Here is a 13,941-nt window from a genome sequence, read left to right as displayed (position 1 = left end):
GTTGACATATTTGATGATGTTGACATATTTGCTATATTTGATGATGTTGACATATTTGCTATATTTGATGATGTTGACATATTTGATGATGTTGACATATTTGATGATGTTGACATATTTGATGATGTTGACATATTTGCTATATTTGATGATGTTGACATATTTGATGATGATGTGACATATTTGATGATGTTGACATATTTGATGATGTTGACATATTTGATATTTGATGATGTTGACATATTTGATATTTGACTATGTTGCTATATTTGATGATGTTGACATGTATATTTGATGATGTTGACATATTTGATGATGTTGACATATTTGATGATGTTGACATTTTTTATTTGATGATGATGTTGACATATTTGCTATTTGATGATGTTGACATATTTGATGATTTGAGAATTGACATATTTGATGTTGAGATTTGAGGATGTTGATCCATATTTGATGATGTTGACATATTTGATGATGGACATATGTGCTATATTTGATGATGTTGACATATTGGTCTGATGATGTTGACATGATGACATATTTGCTATATTTGATGATCTGACCCTATTTGTCTCTGATGACATGTTATTTGATGATGTTATTTGCTATATTTGCATCACTTTGATGCTGTCTGTCATATTTCCTGATGATGTTGACATATTTGATGCTGTTGACATATTTCCTGTCCTCTAGAGTCTCTTTCTCATTTGACTCTCTGTCTCTTATACTCTTTCATCTTAATGATGATTGTCTGACATCTTTGTCCTGGTATTCTGATTTATACCTTCTGTCCCTCTGTCTCTGGAGTACTCTTCATCACTTTGTGCTTGTCTGTCATCTTTCCTGTCCTCTAGAGTCTCTTCCTCACCTTCTGTCCCTCTGTCTCTGGAGTACTCTTCATCACTTTGTGCTTGTCTGTCATCTTTCCTGTCCTCTAGAGTCTCTTTCTCACCTTCCTCTGTCTCTGACCTTCTGTCCCTCTGTCTCTGAGTCTCTTTCTATATCTGTCCCTCTGTCTCTTACATCACTTTGTGCTTGTCTGTCATCTTTCCTGTCCTCTAGAGTCTCTTCCTCACCTTCTGTCTCTCTGTCTCTGGAGTACTCTTCATCACTTTGTGCTTGTCTGTCATCTTTCCTGTCCTCTAGAGTCTCTTCCTCACCTTCTGTCTCTCTGTCTCTGGAGTACTCTTCATCACTTTGTGCTTGTCTGTCATCTTTCCTGTCCTCTAGAGTCTCTTCCTCACCTTCTGTCTCTGTCTCTGGAGTACTCTTCATCACTTTGTGCTTGTCTGTCATCTTTCCTGTCCTCTAGAGTCTCTTCCTCACCTTCTGTCTCTCTGTCTCTGGAGTACTCTTCATCACTTTGTGCTTGTCTGTCATCTTTCCTGTCCTCTAGAGTCTCTTCCTCACCTTCTGTCTCTCTGTCTCTGGAGTACTCTTCATCACTTTGTGCTTGTCTGTCATCTTTCCTGTCCTCTAGAGTCTCTTCCTCACCTTCTGTCTCTCTGTCTCTGGAGTACTCTTCATCACTTTGTGCTTGTCTGTCATCTTTCCTGTCCTCTAGAGTCTCTTCCTCACCTTCTGTCTCTCTGTCTCTGGAGTACTCTTCATCACTTTGTGCTTGTCTGTCATCTTTCCTGTCCTCTAGAGTCTCTTCCTCACCTTCTGTCTCTCTGTCTCTGGAGTACTCTTCATCACTTTGTGCTTGTCTGTCATCTTTCCTGTCCTCTAGAGTCTCTTCCTCACCTTCTGTCTCTCTGTCTCTGGAGTACTCTTCATCACTTTGTGCTTGTCTGTCATCTTTCCTGTCCTCTAGAGTCTCTTCCTCACCTTCTGTCTCTCTGTCTCTGGAGTACTCTTCATCACTTTGTGCTTGTCTGTCATCTTTCCTGTCCTCTAGAGTCTCTTCCTCACCTTCTGTCTCTCTGTCTCTGGAGTACTCTTCATCACTTTGTGCTTGTCTGTCATCTTTCCTGTCCTCTAGAGTCTCTTCCTCACCTTCTGTCTCTCTGTCTCTGGGGTACTCTTCATCACTTTGTGCTTGTCTGTCATCTTTCCTGTCCTCTAGAGTCTCTTCCTCACCTTCTGTCTCTCTGTCTCTGGAGTAAGGATCTAGATGGTGTTGACTGAATTTCTGGCCATCATCAATATTTCTCTTTTCATTGTCGTCTTTATTTGCCAGTTTCATGACACACTCTGTTTCCAATGTGTTGTTAACTCCATCATGTTGTTGTTGTTGTTGTTGTTGTTTGTTGTTGTTGTTGTTGTTGTTGTTGTTGTTTGTTGTTGTATGCTTTCTGTAATGACATTAAAAGTTCATTCATCACTATGTCGATAGCTTTCTGTAATGACATTAAAAGTTAACTCATCAATATGTCCATACCTTTCCGTCACTCAATACACAAAGCTATCAAAATGTAAGTTGATCACTGCACAGGACAAAAACCTGTAGTTTCAACGTGTAGTTGTGGTGTGAATGTTATACATTTTGGTGTCACACAAAAGACATAGGAATGTAATTCTCCCAGTTAGAAATATTAGGCCATGCATCAAATAACTATTTTCATCAGAAAAACAAACGCTCCAATGCTCTATTGCATCTTGTATAAGTTGTCAGCAGGTGGCTTGTTGTGAAAGCACTCAAATATCAAGTCATTATCAGGTTATGGAAACTGCGTGCAACATAGAAGGATTTGTCTTCATGTACAGTATATGAAAGTGATGCTATGAAAATGATTCTTTCACGTCATCAAGCTCACTGTGACTGACAAATCACTGTCTATTACTGTGATTAAAAAGAGCATGTGAACCACTGTTTTTCATGAGGCCTACCTGTGTGCCTTCCTTTACGCACCTCTGTTCAAACACCTCTCCTGTCCTTGATCCATCCCACATACAGCCATTTCAGACCTGTGTGCCTTCCTTTACGCACCTCTGAACACCTCTCCTGTCCTTGATCCATACCACATACAGCCATTGCAGACCTGTGCTCCTTCCTTTACGCACCTCTGTTCGAACTCCTCTCCTGTCCTTGATCCATCCCACATACAGCCATTTCAGACCTGTGTGCCTTCCTTTACGCACCTCTGAACACCTCTCCTGTCCTTGATCCATACCACATACAGCCATTTCAGACCTGTGCTCCTTCCTTTACGCACCTCTGTTCAAACACCTCTCCTGTCCTTGATCCATACCACATACAGCCATTGCAGACCTGTGCTCCTTCCTTTACGCACCTCTGAACACCTCTCCTGTCCTTGATCCATACCACATAAAGCCATTGCAGACCTGTGCTCCTTCCTTTACGCACCTCTGAACACCTCTCCTGTCCTTGATCCATACCACATACAGCCATTTCAGACCTGTGCTCCTTCCTTTACGCACCTCTGTTCAAACACCTCTCCTGTCCTTGATCCATACCACATAAAGCCATTGCAGACCTGTGCTCCTTCCTTTACGCACCTCTGTTCAAACACCTCTCCTGTCCTTGATCCATACCACATAAAGCCATTGCAGACCTGTGCTCCTTCCTTTACGCACCTCTGTTCAAACACCTCTCCTGTCCTTGATCCATACCACATACAGCCATTGCAGACCTGTGCTCCTTCCTTTACGCACCTCTGTTCGAACTCCTCTCCTGTCCTTGATCCATACCACATACAGCCATTGCAGACCTGTGCTCCTTCCTTTACGCACCTCTGTTCAAACACCTCTCCTGTCCTTGATCCATACCACATAAAGCCATTGCAGACCTGTGCTCCTTCCTTTACGCACCTCTGTTCAAACACCTCTCCTGTCCTTGATCCATACCACATAAAGCCATTGCAGACCTGTGCTCCTTCCTTTACGCACCTCTGAACTCCTCTCCTGTCCTTGATCCATACCACATACAGCCATTGCAGACCTGTGCTCCTTCCTTTACGCACCTCTGTTCAAACACCTCTCCTGTCCTTGATCCATACCACATACAGCCATTGCAGACCTGTGCTCCTTCCTTTACGCACCTCTGAACACCTCTCCTGTCCTTGATCCATACCACATACAGCCATTGCAGACCTGTGCTCCTTCCTTTACGCACCTCTGAACACCTCTCCTGTCCTTGATCCATACCACATACAGCCATTGCAGACCTGTGCTCCTTCCTTTACGCACCTCTGAACACCTCTCCTGTCCTTGATCCATACCACATACAGCCATTGCAGACCTGTGCTCCTTCCTTTACGCACCTCTGAACTCCTCTCCTGTCCTTGATCCATCCCACATACAGCCATTTGCAGATCTTTCAGTGTCCATGTGAAAGATAGTTATTGCGAGGATGGGACATTTGTTAACTTCAATTTATTTATTTTTTAACACCGATGTAAAATGAAGGCCTGCAAAGCTTACAGATTTAATCTAATAACATGAGATGAAAGTAGACAGATGTCTGAGTGTGCGATATAAAGGTATAGTCAGTGGACATTCTGAACCTTGAAGTTATTAGGTCACATGACCAAGGAGCTATTGAAATTTAACATTTAGAAACATTTATGTAAAATCATATGAGATGAAAATGGACAAACTAAAGGGTGTGCAATGTGTGTCTATGCCATCGGGTTAGCTACAACCAGTTGTGAAAGTTTTAGGAGTAATGGTTAAAGAGCTATTGATTTGTCACTATGTTGACGGTCCCTAACTTTCTGTTGGTGGACGTACAGGCGAATGAATATCTGTCGAATATCCAACCTGAAACTGAAACCTCCGTATAAAAAAGTGTCCCTTTTTTCCAATGCTGATTTGAATGTCATTGAGAAACAGAAAGGTGTCAAATAATTTGTTTGTTTCCTTTCTGATTTTTAAAGTAATACTAGAAGTAATCATATCTGTATCTGTAATCTGATTACAATATTTTTGCTGGTAAACACAACGAATTAGAGTTAGATGTTTGGAATCCGTTATATGTAATCCTTTACTCCCCAACCAGTGTGCTTTATTTGCATTATGCAAATCGGACTTGCCACATCAAAGACATTGTGTTTTTATGTTTTATTGCACACCATCAACTCTATTGTCTTTCCAGATCCTCCCCCTCTACAAAGAGCTGCATGCCTATGTGAGGTCTAAGCTGCAGGCCAAACACCCTGAACACATCCACCCAGAGGGGGGCCTACCTGCACATCTACTGGGTAAGGTCACTCGACAGGGCTCAGCTTTCGCTCCATCACTGCTGGAACATGACTGAGTCAGTTTCTCTCTCTCTCTCTCTCTCTCTCTCTCTCTCTCTCTCTCTCTCTCTCTCTCTCTCCCTCTCTCTCTCTTTGTCTCTCTCTCTCTCTCTCTCTCTGTCTCTCTCTCTCTGCTCTCTCTGCTCTCTCTGTTCTCTCTCTCTCTCTGTCTCTCTCTCTGTTCTCTCTCTGTTCTCTCTCTCTGTTCTCTCTCTCTTTGTCTCTCTCTCTCTGTTCTCTCTCTGTCTCTCTCTCTCTCTGTCTCTCTCTCTGTCTCTCTCTCTCTCTGTCTCTCTCTGTCTCTCTCTCTCTCTCTCTCTCTCTCTCTCTCTCTCTCTCTCTCTCTCTCTCTCTCTCTCTCTCTCTGTCTCTCTCTCTGTCTCTCTCTCTCTCTCTCTCTCTCTCTCTCTCTCTCTCTCTCTCTCTCTCTCTCTCTCTCTCTCTCTCTCTCTCTCTCTCTCTCTCTCTCTCTCTCTCTCTCTCCTCTCTCTCTCTCTCTCTGTCTCTCTCTCTCTCTCTCTCTCTCTCTCTCTCTCTCTCTCTCTCTCTCTCTCTCTCTCTCTCTCTCTCTCTCTCTCTCTCTCTCTCTCTCTCTCTCTCTCTCTCTCTCTCTCTCTCTCTCTCTCTCTCTCTCTCTGTCTCTCTCTGTCTCTCTCTCTCCCTCTCTCTCTCTCTCTCTAATTACCTTTTTCAGGTGACATGTGGGGAAGGTTTTGGACAGGTCTTTACCCCATCTCAACCCCTTTTCCAGAGAAAACCGATATTGATGTGACGAACGCTATGATCGCACAGGTTGAGTGAAAATAAATCATGATCTGCTATTGTATGTATCCAACATAAACCTCAACAATTGTAGACTAGGAATCGTCAAATCAAATCAAATCAAATTTGATTTGTCACATACACATGGTTAGCAGTTAATGCGAGTGTAGCGAAATGCTTGTGCTTCTAGTTCCGACAATACAGTAATAACCAACAAGTAATCTAGCTAACAATTCCAGTAATCTAGCTAACAATTCCAGTAATCTAGCTAACAATTCCAGTAATCTAGCTAACAATTCCAGTAATCTAGCTAACAATTCCAGTAATCTAGCTAACAATTCCAGTAATCTAGCTAACAATTCCAGTAATCTAGCTAACAATTCCAGTAATCTAGCTAACAATTCCAGTAATCTAGCTAACAATTCCAGTAATCTAGCTAACAATTCCAGTAATCTAGCTAACAATTCCAGTAATCTAGCTAACAATTCGTGGGTTGGATCTGAAGGAAACAAGTGTGACTTTAATAGTGACTTCTGTTACTTTCAATTCTTACCTCCTAAAATACCCTGTGAGTTAATCACCTTTTCTGTCATTCCCAGAAATGGCCTAAGGACAGACTGTTTCAAGAAGCAGAGAAGTTCTTCATGTCGGTGGGTCTATACAAGATGTTTGATAACTTCTGGAAGGACTCTATGCTGGAGAAACCTACTGATGGCAGGAAGGTAGTGTGCCACCCTACAGCCTGGGACATGGGGAACAGAAAGGACTTCAGGTAACAGGAATCGTATTCATCCTGCATTTAACTCATCTAGCAGGTAAGGGCATTGGGCCAGTAACCAAAAGGTTGCTGGTTCGACTCCCTGAGCAGGCAAGGTGGAAAACTCTGCTGTTCTGCATTTGAGCAAGGCACTTAATCTTAAACAACAACGGCTCCCCGGGTGTTGATGACGTGGACGGCGATTAACGTCGGCCCTCCGCACCTCTCTGATTCAGAGGGGTTGGGTTAAATGCGGAAGACACGTTTTGGTTGAATGCATTCAGTTGTACAACAAACTAGGTATCCCCCTTTCCCTTTACGTAGCCCAGGACATGCAGAGTGACAAGCCTTAGGGAGGGACAGAGAGGACTTCAGGTAACAGGAATCATGTTCCTACTGTATTTATCTCTGGACACGCAGTAAGTAGAGCCTTAGGGAGGGACAGAGAGGACTTCAGGTAACAGGAATCATGTTCCTACTGTATTTATCCCTGGACACGCAGTAAGTAGAGCCTTAGGGAGGGACAGAGAGACTTCAGGTAACAGGAATCATGTTCCTACTGTATTTATCCCTGGACACGCAGTAAGTAGAGCCTTAGGGAGGGACAGAGAGACTTCAGGTAACAGGAATCATGTTCCTACTGTATTTATCTCTGGACACGCAGTAAGTAGAGCCTTAGGGAGGGACAGAGAGGACTTCAGGTAACAGGAATCATGTTCCTACTGTATTTATCCCTGGACACGCAGTAAGTAGAGCCTTAGGGAGGGACAGAGAGGACTTCAGGTAACAGGAATCATGTTCCTACTGTATTTATCCCTGGACACGCAGTAAGTAGAGCCTTAGGGAGGGACAGAGAGGACTTCAGGTAACAGGAATCATGTTCCTACTGTATTTATCCCTGGACACGCAGTAAGTAGAGCCTTAGGGAGGGACAGAGAGGACTTCAGGTAACAGGAATCATGTTCCTACTGTATTTATCCCTGGACACGCAGTAAGTAGAGCCTTACAGAGGGACAGAGAGACTTCAGGTAACAGGAATCATGTTCCTACTGTATTTATCCCTGGACACGCAGTAAGTAGAGCCTTAGGGAGGGACAGAGAGGACTTCAGGTAACAGGAATCATGTTCCTACTGTATTTATCCCTGGACACGCAGTAAGTAGAGCCTTAGGGAGGGACAGAGAGGACTTCAGGTAACAGGAATCATGTTCCTACTGTATTTATCTCTGGACACGCAGTAAGTAGAGCCTTAGGGAGGGACAGAGAGGACTTCAGGTAACAGGAATCATGTTCCTACTGTATTTATCCCTGGACACGCAGTAAGTAGAGCCTTAGGGAGGGACAGAGAGGACTTCAGGTAACAGGAATCATGTTCCTACTGTATTTATCCCTGGACACGCAGTAAGTAGAGCCTTAGGGAGGGACAGAGAGGACTTCAGGTAACAGGAATCATGTTCCTACTGTATTTATCCCTGGACACGCAGTAAGTAGAGCCTTAGGGAGGGACAGAGAGGACTTCAGGTAACAGGAATCATGTTCCTACTGTATTTATCCCTGGACACGCAGTAAGTAGAGCCTTACAGAGGGACAGAGAGGACTTCAGGTAACAGGAATCATGTTCCTACTGTATTTATCCCTGGACACGCAGTAAGTAGAGCCTTAGGGAGGGACAGAGAGGACTTCAGGTAACAGGAATCATGTTCCTACTGTATTTATCCCTGGACACGCAGTAAGTAGAGCCTTAGGGAGGGAAAGAGAGGACTTCAGGTAACAGGAATCATGTTCCTACTGTATTTATCCCTGGACACGCAGTAAGTAGAGCCTTACAGAGGGGACAGAGAGGACTTCAGGTAACAGGAATCATGTTCCTACTGTATTTATCCCTGGACACGCAGTAAGTAGAGCCTTAGGGAGGGACAGAGAGGACTTCAGGTAACAGGAATCATGTTCCTACTGTATTTATCCCTGGACACGCAGTAAGTAGAGCCTTAGAGAGGGACAGAGAGGACTTCAGGTAACAGGAATCATGTTCCTACTGTATTTATCCCTGGACACGCAGTAAGTAGAGCCTTAGAGGGGACAGAGAGGACTTCAGGTAACAGGAATCATGTTCCTACTGTATTTATCCCTGGACACGCAGTAAGTAGAGCCTTAGGGAGGGACAGAGAGGACTTCAGGTAACAGGAATCATGTTCCTACTGTATTTATCCCTGGACACGCAGTAAGTAGAGCCTTACAGAGGGACAGAGAGGACTTCAGGTAACAGGAATCATGTTCCTACTGTATTTATCCCTGGACACGCAGTAAGTAGAGCCTTACAGAGGGACAGAGAGGACTTCAGGTAACAGGAATCATGTTCCTACTGTATTTATCCCTGGACACGCAGTAAGTAGAGCCTTAGGGAGGGACAGAGAGGACTTCAGGTAACAGGAATCATGTTCCTACTGTATTTATCCCTGGACACGCAGTAAGTAGAGCCTTAGGGAGGGACAGAGAGGACTTCAGGTAACAGGAATCATGTTCCTACTGTATTTATCTCTGGACACGCAGTAAGTAGAGCCTTACAGAGGGACAGAGAGGACTTCAGGTAACAGGAATCATGTTCCTACTGTATTTATCCCTGGACACGCAGTAAGTAGAGCCTTAGGGAGGGACAGAGAGGACTTCAGGTAACAGGAATCATGTTCCTACTGTATTTATCCCTGGACACGCAGTAAGTAGAGCCTTACAGAGGGACAGAGAGGACTTCAGGTAACAGGAATCATGTTCCTACTGTATTTATCCCTGGACACGCAGTAAGTAGAGCCTTACAGAGGGACAGAGAGGACTTCAGGTAACAGGAATCATGTTCCTACTGTATTTAGCCCTGGACACGCAGTAAGTAGAGCCTTAGGGAGGGACAGAGAGGACTTCAGGTAACAGGAATCATGTTCCTACTGTATTTATCCCTGGACACGCAGTAAGTAGAGCCTTAGGGAGGGACAGAGAGGACTTCAGGTAACAGGAATCATGTTCCTACTGTATTTATCCCTGGACACGCAGTAAGTAGAGCCTTAGGGAGGGACAGAGAGGACTTCAGGTAACAGGAATCATGTTCCTACTGTATTTATCCCTGGACACGCAGTAAGTAGAGCCTTAGGGAGGGACAGAGAGACTGCAGGCACTAACTACTAATATAGAATTATTTCCTGTTAGTCGCAGCAGCATGTCATAAAGATATGAAGGAATTCGGTTGTGAAACATAAGTCATCAAGGTAAAAATCCACAGCACGTTGAACTGCTTTTCAAAATGCTGTACACACATGTAGAATTAAATCTGAGGGAGTTGATCTGATTTTGTAGGCTATACCTCCTTACACTCAGCATCAATTGTAATGATTAAATATTCATCATAAATATGAACTTATTATACGGTATTGTACTGTATTACTGTATTACTGTATTATGTATTATAATGTATTATACTGTATTATATACTGTATTACTGTATTATACTGTATTATGTATTATAACGTATTATATACTGTATTACTGTATTATACTGTATTATGTATTATAACGTATTATACTGTATTATATAATGTATTACTATATTATAGTGTATTATGTATTATAACATATTATACTGTATTATATACTGTATTACTGTATTATGCTGTATTATGTATTATAACGTATTATACTGTATTATATACTGTATTATACTGTATTATATACTGTATTACTGTATTATGTATTATAACATATTATACTGTATTATATGCATTATAATGCATTATACTATAGTATATTGTATTATTCTGTATTATACTGTTTTATAATGTATTATACTCTATTATACTGTACTTCCCTGACTTTGTCTACTTCTTAAATTTCCCCCATTTCCAGGATCAAGATGTGTACGGAGGTGAACATGGACCACTTCCTGACAGCGCATCATGAGATGGGACACAACCAGTACCAGATGGCCTACAGGAACCTGTCCTACCTGCTGAGAGACGGGGCTAACGAGGGCTTCCACGAGGCCGTGGGGGAGATCATGTCCCTGTCCGCTGCCACCCCCAAACACCTGAAGGCCCTGGGACTCCTGCCAGACGACTTCGTAGAGGATAAAGGTGACAGCTGAGTCAGGGGTAGGGGCAGGTAGTGGTAGAAACAGATCTCGATCTGAGGATAACAGTTAGACAACAGTTGTTGTTGTTGTTATAGCTGGTCTATGGAATACCTGAGTTACACCTGAACAGAATCAGGGACAGGGACAGGGACAGGGACAGGGACAGGGACAGGGACAGGGACAGGGTCAGGAACAGGGTCAGGGACAGGGACAGGGACAGGGACAGGGACAGGGTCAGGGACAGGGACAGGGACAGGGACAGGGACAGGGACAGGGACAGGGACAGGGTCAGGGACAGGGACAGGGACAGGGTCAGGGACAGGGTCAGGGACAGGGACAGGGACAGGGTCAGGGTCAGGGACAGGGACAGGGACAGGGACAGGGTCAGGGACAGGGACAGGGTCAGGGACAGGGTCAGGGACAGGGACAGGGACAGGGTCAGGGACAGGGACAGGGTCAGGGACAGGGACAGGGACAGGGACAGGGACAGGGTCAGGGACAGGGACAGGGACAGGGACAGGGACAGGGACAGGAACAGGGTCAGGGACAGGGACAGGGACAGGGACAGGGTCAGGGACAGGGACAGGGACAGGGTCAGGGACAGGGACAGGGTCAGGGTCAGGGTCAGGGACAGGGACAGGGACAGGGACAGGGACAGGGACAGGGTCAGGGACAGGGACAGGGACAGGGACAGGGTCAGGGACAGGGACAGGAACAGGGTCAGGGACAGGGACAGGGACAGGGACAGGGTCAGGGTCAGGGTCAGGGTCAGGGACAGGAACAGGGTCAGGGACAGGGACAGGGTCAGGGACAGGGTCAGGGACAGGGACAGGGACAGGGTCAGGGTCAGGGACAGGGTCAGGGACAGGGACAGGGACAGGGTCAGGGACAGGGAGAGGGACAGGGTCAGGGACAGGGACAGGGACAGGGTCAGGGTCAGGGACAGGGACAGGGTCAAGGACAGGGTCAGGGACAGGGTCAGGGTCAGGGTCAGGGACAGGGTCAGGGTCAGGGTCAGGGACAGGGTCAGGGACAGGGTCAGGGTCAGGGTCAGGGTCAGGGTCAGTGACAGGGTCAGGACAGGGTCAGGGACAGGGTCAGGGTCAGGGCCAGGGTCAGGGTCAGGGACAGGGACAGGGTCAGGGTCAGGGACAGGGTCAGGGACAGGGTCAGGAACAGGGTCAGGGACAGGGACAGGGTCAGGGTCAGGGTCAGGGTCAGCGACAGGGTCAGGGACAGGGTCAGGACACGGACAGGGTCAGGGACAGGGACAGGGTCAGGGTCAGGGTCAGGGTCAGTGACAGGGTCAGGAACAGGGTCAGGGACAGGGACAGGGTCAGGAACAGGGTCAGGGACAGGGTCAGGGTCAGGGACAGGGTCAGGACAGAGCCAGGGCCAGGGGCAGGGACAGGGTCAGGTTCAGGGTCAGGGACAGGGACAGGATCAAGGTCAGGGACAGGGACAGGGACAGGGACAGGGCCAGGGTCAGGGCCAGGGCCAGGGTCAGGGACAGGATCAAGGTCAAGGTCAGGGACAGGGTCAGGGTCAGGGTCAGGGTCAGGGTCAGGGTCAGGGTCAGGGTCAGGATCAGGACAGAGCCAGGGCCAGGGTCAGGGACAGGGTCAGGGACAGGGTCAGGATAGATCAGGGCCAGGGCCAGGGTCAGGGTCAGGGTCAGGGTCAGGGCCAGGGTCAGGGTCAGGGTCAGGGTCAGGGTCAGGGACAGGGCCAGGGTCAGGGCCAGGGCCAGGGTCAGGGTCAGGACAGGGTCAGGGTCAGGGTCAGGGTCAGGGTCAGGGTCAGGGTCAGGGCCAAGGCCAGGGCAGGTATGAGCAAATCTACATGTATATCTGATGGGGATAATCGACACTGAGTCAGACCGTGTTGTAGGTTTTGTTTCACGTTGTTTCATCAAAATGGCTCCTCTAGTGACTCCCTGTCTCGGATAACACCCGAGAAGTGCGCTACTCTTTGACCAGAGACCACTACACTCTGTTTTTATACAGTGTCAGCATTCTAGATGTACCCTCTCTCAAACAGCACTTCTTCCTCTTCCTCCCGCTCCAACGCAGAGACTGAGATCAACTTCCTGATGAAGCAGGCCCTGACCATCGTGGCCACCCTGCCTTTCACCTACATGCTGGAGGAGTGGAGGTGGCAGGTCTTCCTGGGGACCATCCCCAAGGACCAGTGGATGCAGCGCTGGTGGGAGATGAAGTAAGGAAGGACCTCTTCTGGAGCTCCTTCAGCTTGTCATAGGTCACAGTTGATTTATCTTTAACTGATGGGAGATAAAGAATCACAAACAATATATCAGTGTTGTATATCAATGTAAAGAAGCAGCTCTAGTGGAGGTTTAGTGTTTTTACCTCATAGTTGGTTTCGCAATACACTATAGGGACATTACAATGCTAACTATTGATGCTAACTCTGTTACCAGGAGGGATATGGTCGGTGTAGTGGAGCCCTTACCCAGAGATGAGACATACTGTGACCCACCTGCTCTGTTCCATGTGTCCGGAGACTACTCCTTCATCAGGTCTCATCTCAATACCCCTCACATCCAGCCATCCTCAATACCCCTCACATCCAGCCATCCTCACTACTCCTTCATCAGGTCTCATCTCAATACCCCTCACATCCAGCCATCCTCAATACCCCTCACATCCAGCCATCCTCAATACCCCTCACATCCAGCCATTCTCACTACTCCTTCATCAGGTCTCATCTCAATACCCCTCACATCCAGCCATCCTCACATCCTTCATCAGCTCATCTCAATACCCCTCACATCCAGCCCCTCATCCAGCCATCCTCAATACCCCTCACATCCAGCCATTCTCACTACTCCTTCATCAGGTCCATCTCAATACCCCTCACATCCAACCATTCTCAAAACCCCTCACATCCAGCCATCCTCAATACCCCTCACCAACCATTCTCAATCCCCTCATCAGGTTCTCAAAACCCCTCACATCTCACTACTCCTTCATCAGGTCTCATCTCATACCCCTCACATCCAGCCATCCTCAATATCCCTCACATCCAACCATTCTCAATACCCCTCACATCCAACCATTCTCAAAACCCCTCACATCCAAC

The 13,941-nt window shown here is 46.3% G+C and overlaps 1 protein-coding gene and 1 long non-coding RNA gene across 3 annotated transcripts in view; both read left to right on the top strand.

Moving 5' to 3' along the window:
* ace2 (angiotensin I converting enzyme 2) overlaps positions 1-13,941 on the top strand; it is a 48,482-nt gene that overhangs the window by 23,607 nt on the left and 10,934 nt on the right. Inside the window, exons 6-11 of the mRNA XM_052500077.1 lie at positions 5,063-5,168; positions 5,902-5,999; positions 6,569-6,741; positions 10,614-10,840; positions 12,912-13,056; positions 13,280-13,378. Of these exons, the coding sequence (XP_052356037.1) occupies positions 5,063-5,168; positions 5,902-5,999; positions 6,569-6,741; positions 10,614-10,840; positions 12,912-13,056; positions 13,280-13,378 (848 nt within the window). The remainder of the gene's footprint in view (positions 1-5,062; positions 5,169-5,901; positions 6,000-6,568; positions 6,742-10,613; positions 10,841-12,911; positions 13,057-13,279; positions 13,379-13,941) is intronic.
* On the top strand, positions 7,192-10,164 carry LOC127916827 (uncharacterized). Of its 2 annotated transcripts, XR_008096204.1 has the most exons (4): positions 7,192-7,673; positions 7,755-7,918; positions 8,001-8,410; positions 8,821-10,164. It is a non-coding gene; the product is annotated as an uncharacterized LOC127916827 (long non-coding RNA). The 2 variants fall into 2 exon arrangements; XR_008096205.1 differs by lacking the exon at positions 7,755-7,918.

Source organism: Oncorhynchus keta, chromosome 37, assembly GCF_023373465.1.
Source record: "Oncorhynchus keta strain PuntledgeMale-10-30-2019 chromosome 37, Oket_V2, whole genome shotgun sequence".
Taxonomy (NCBI): domain Eukaryota; kingdom Metazoa; phylum Chordata; class Actinopteri; order Salmoniformes; family Salmonidae; genus Oncorhynchus; species Oncorhynchus keta.
Note: the sequence above shows the minus strand (reverse complement) of the source record. Positions and strands in the feature narration are given on the sequence as shown.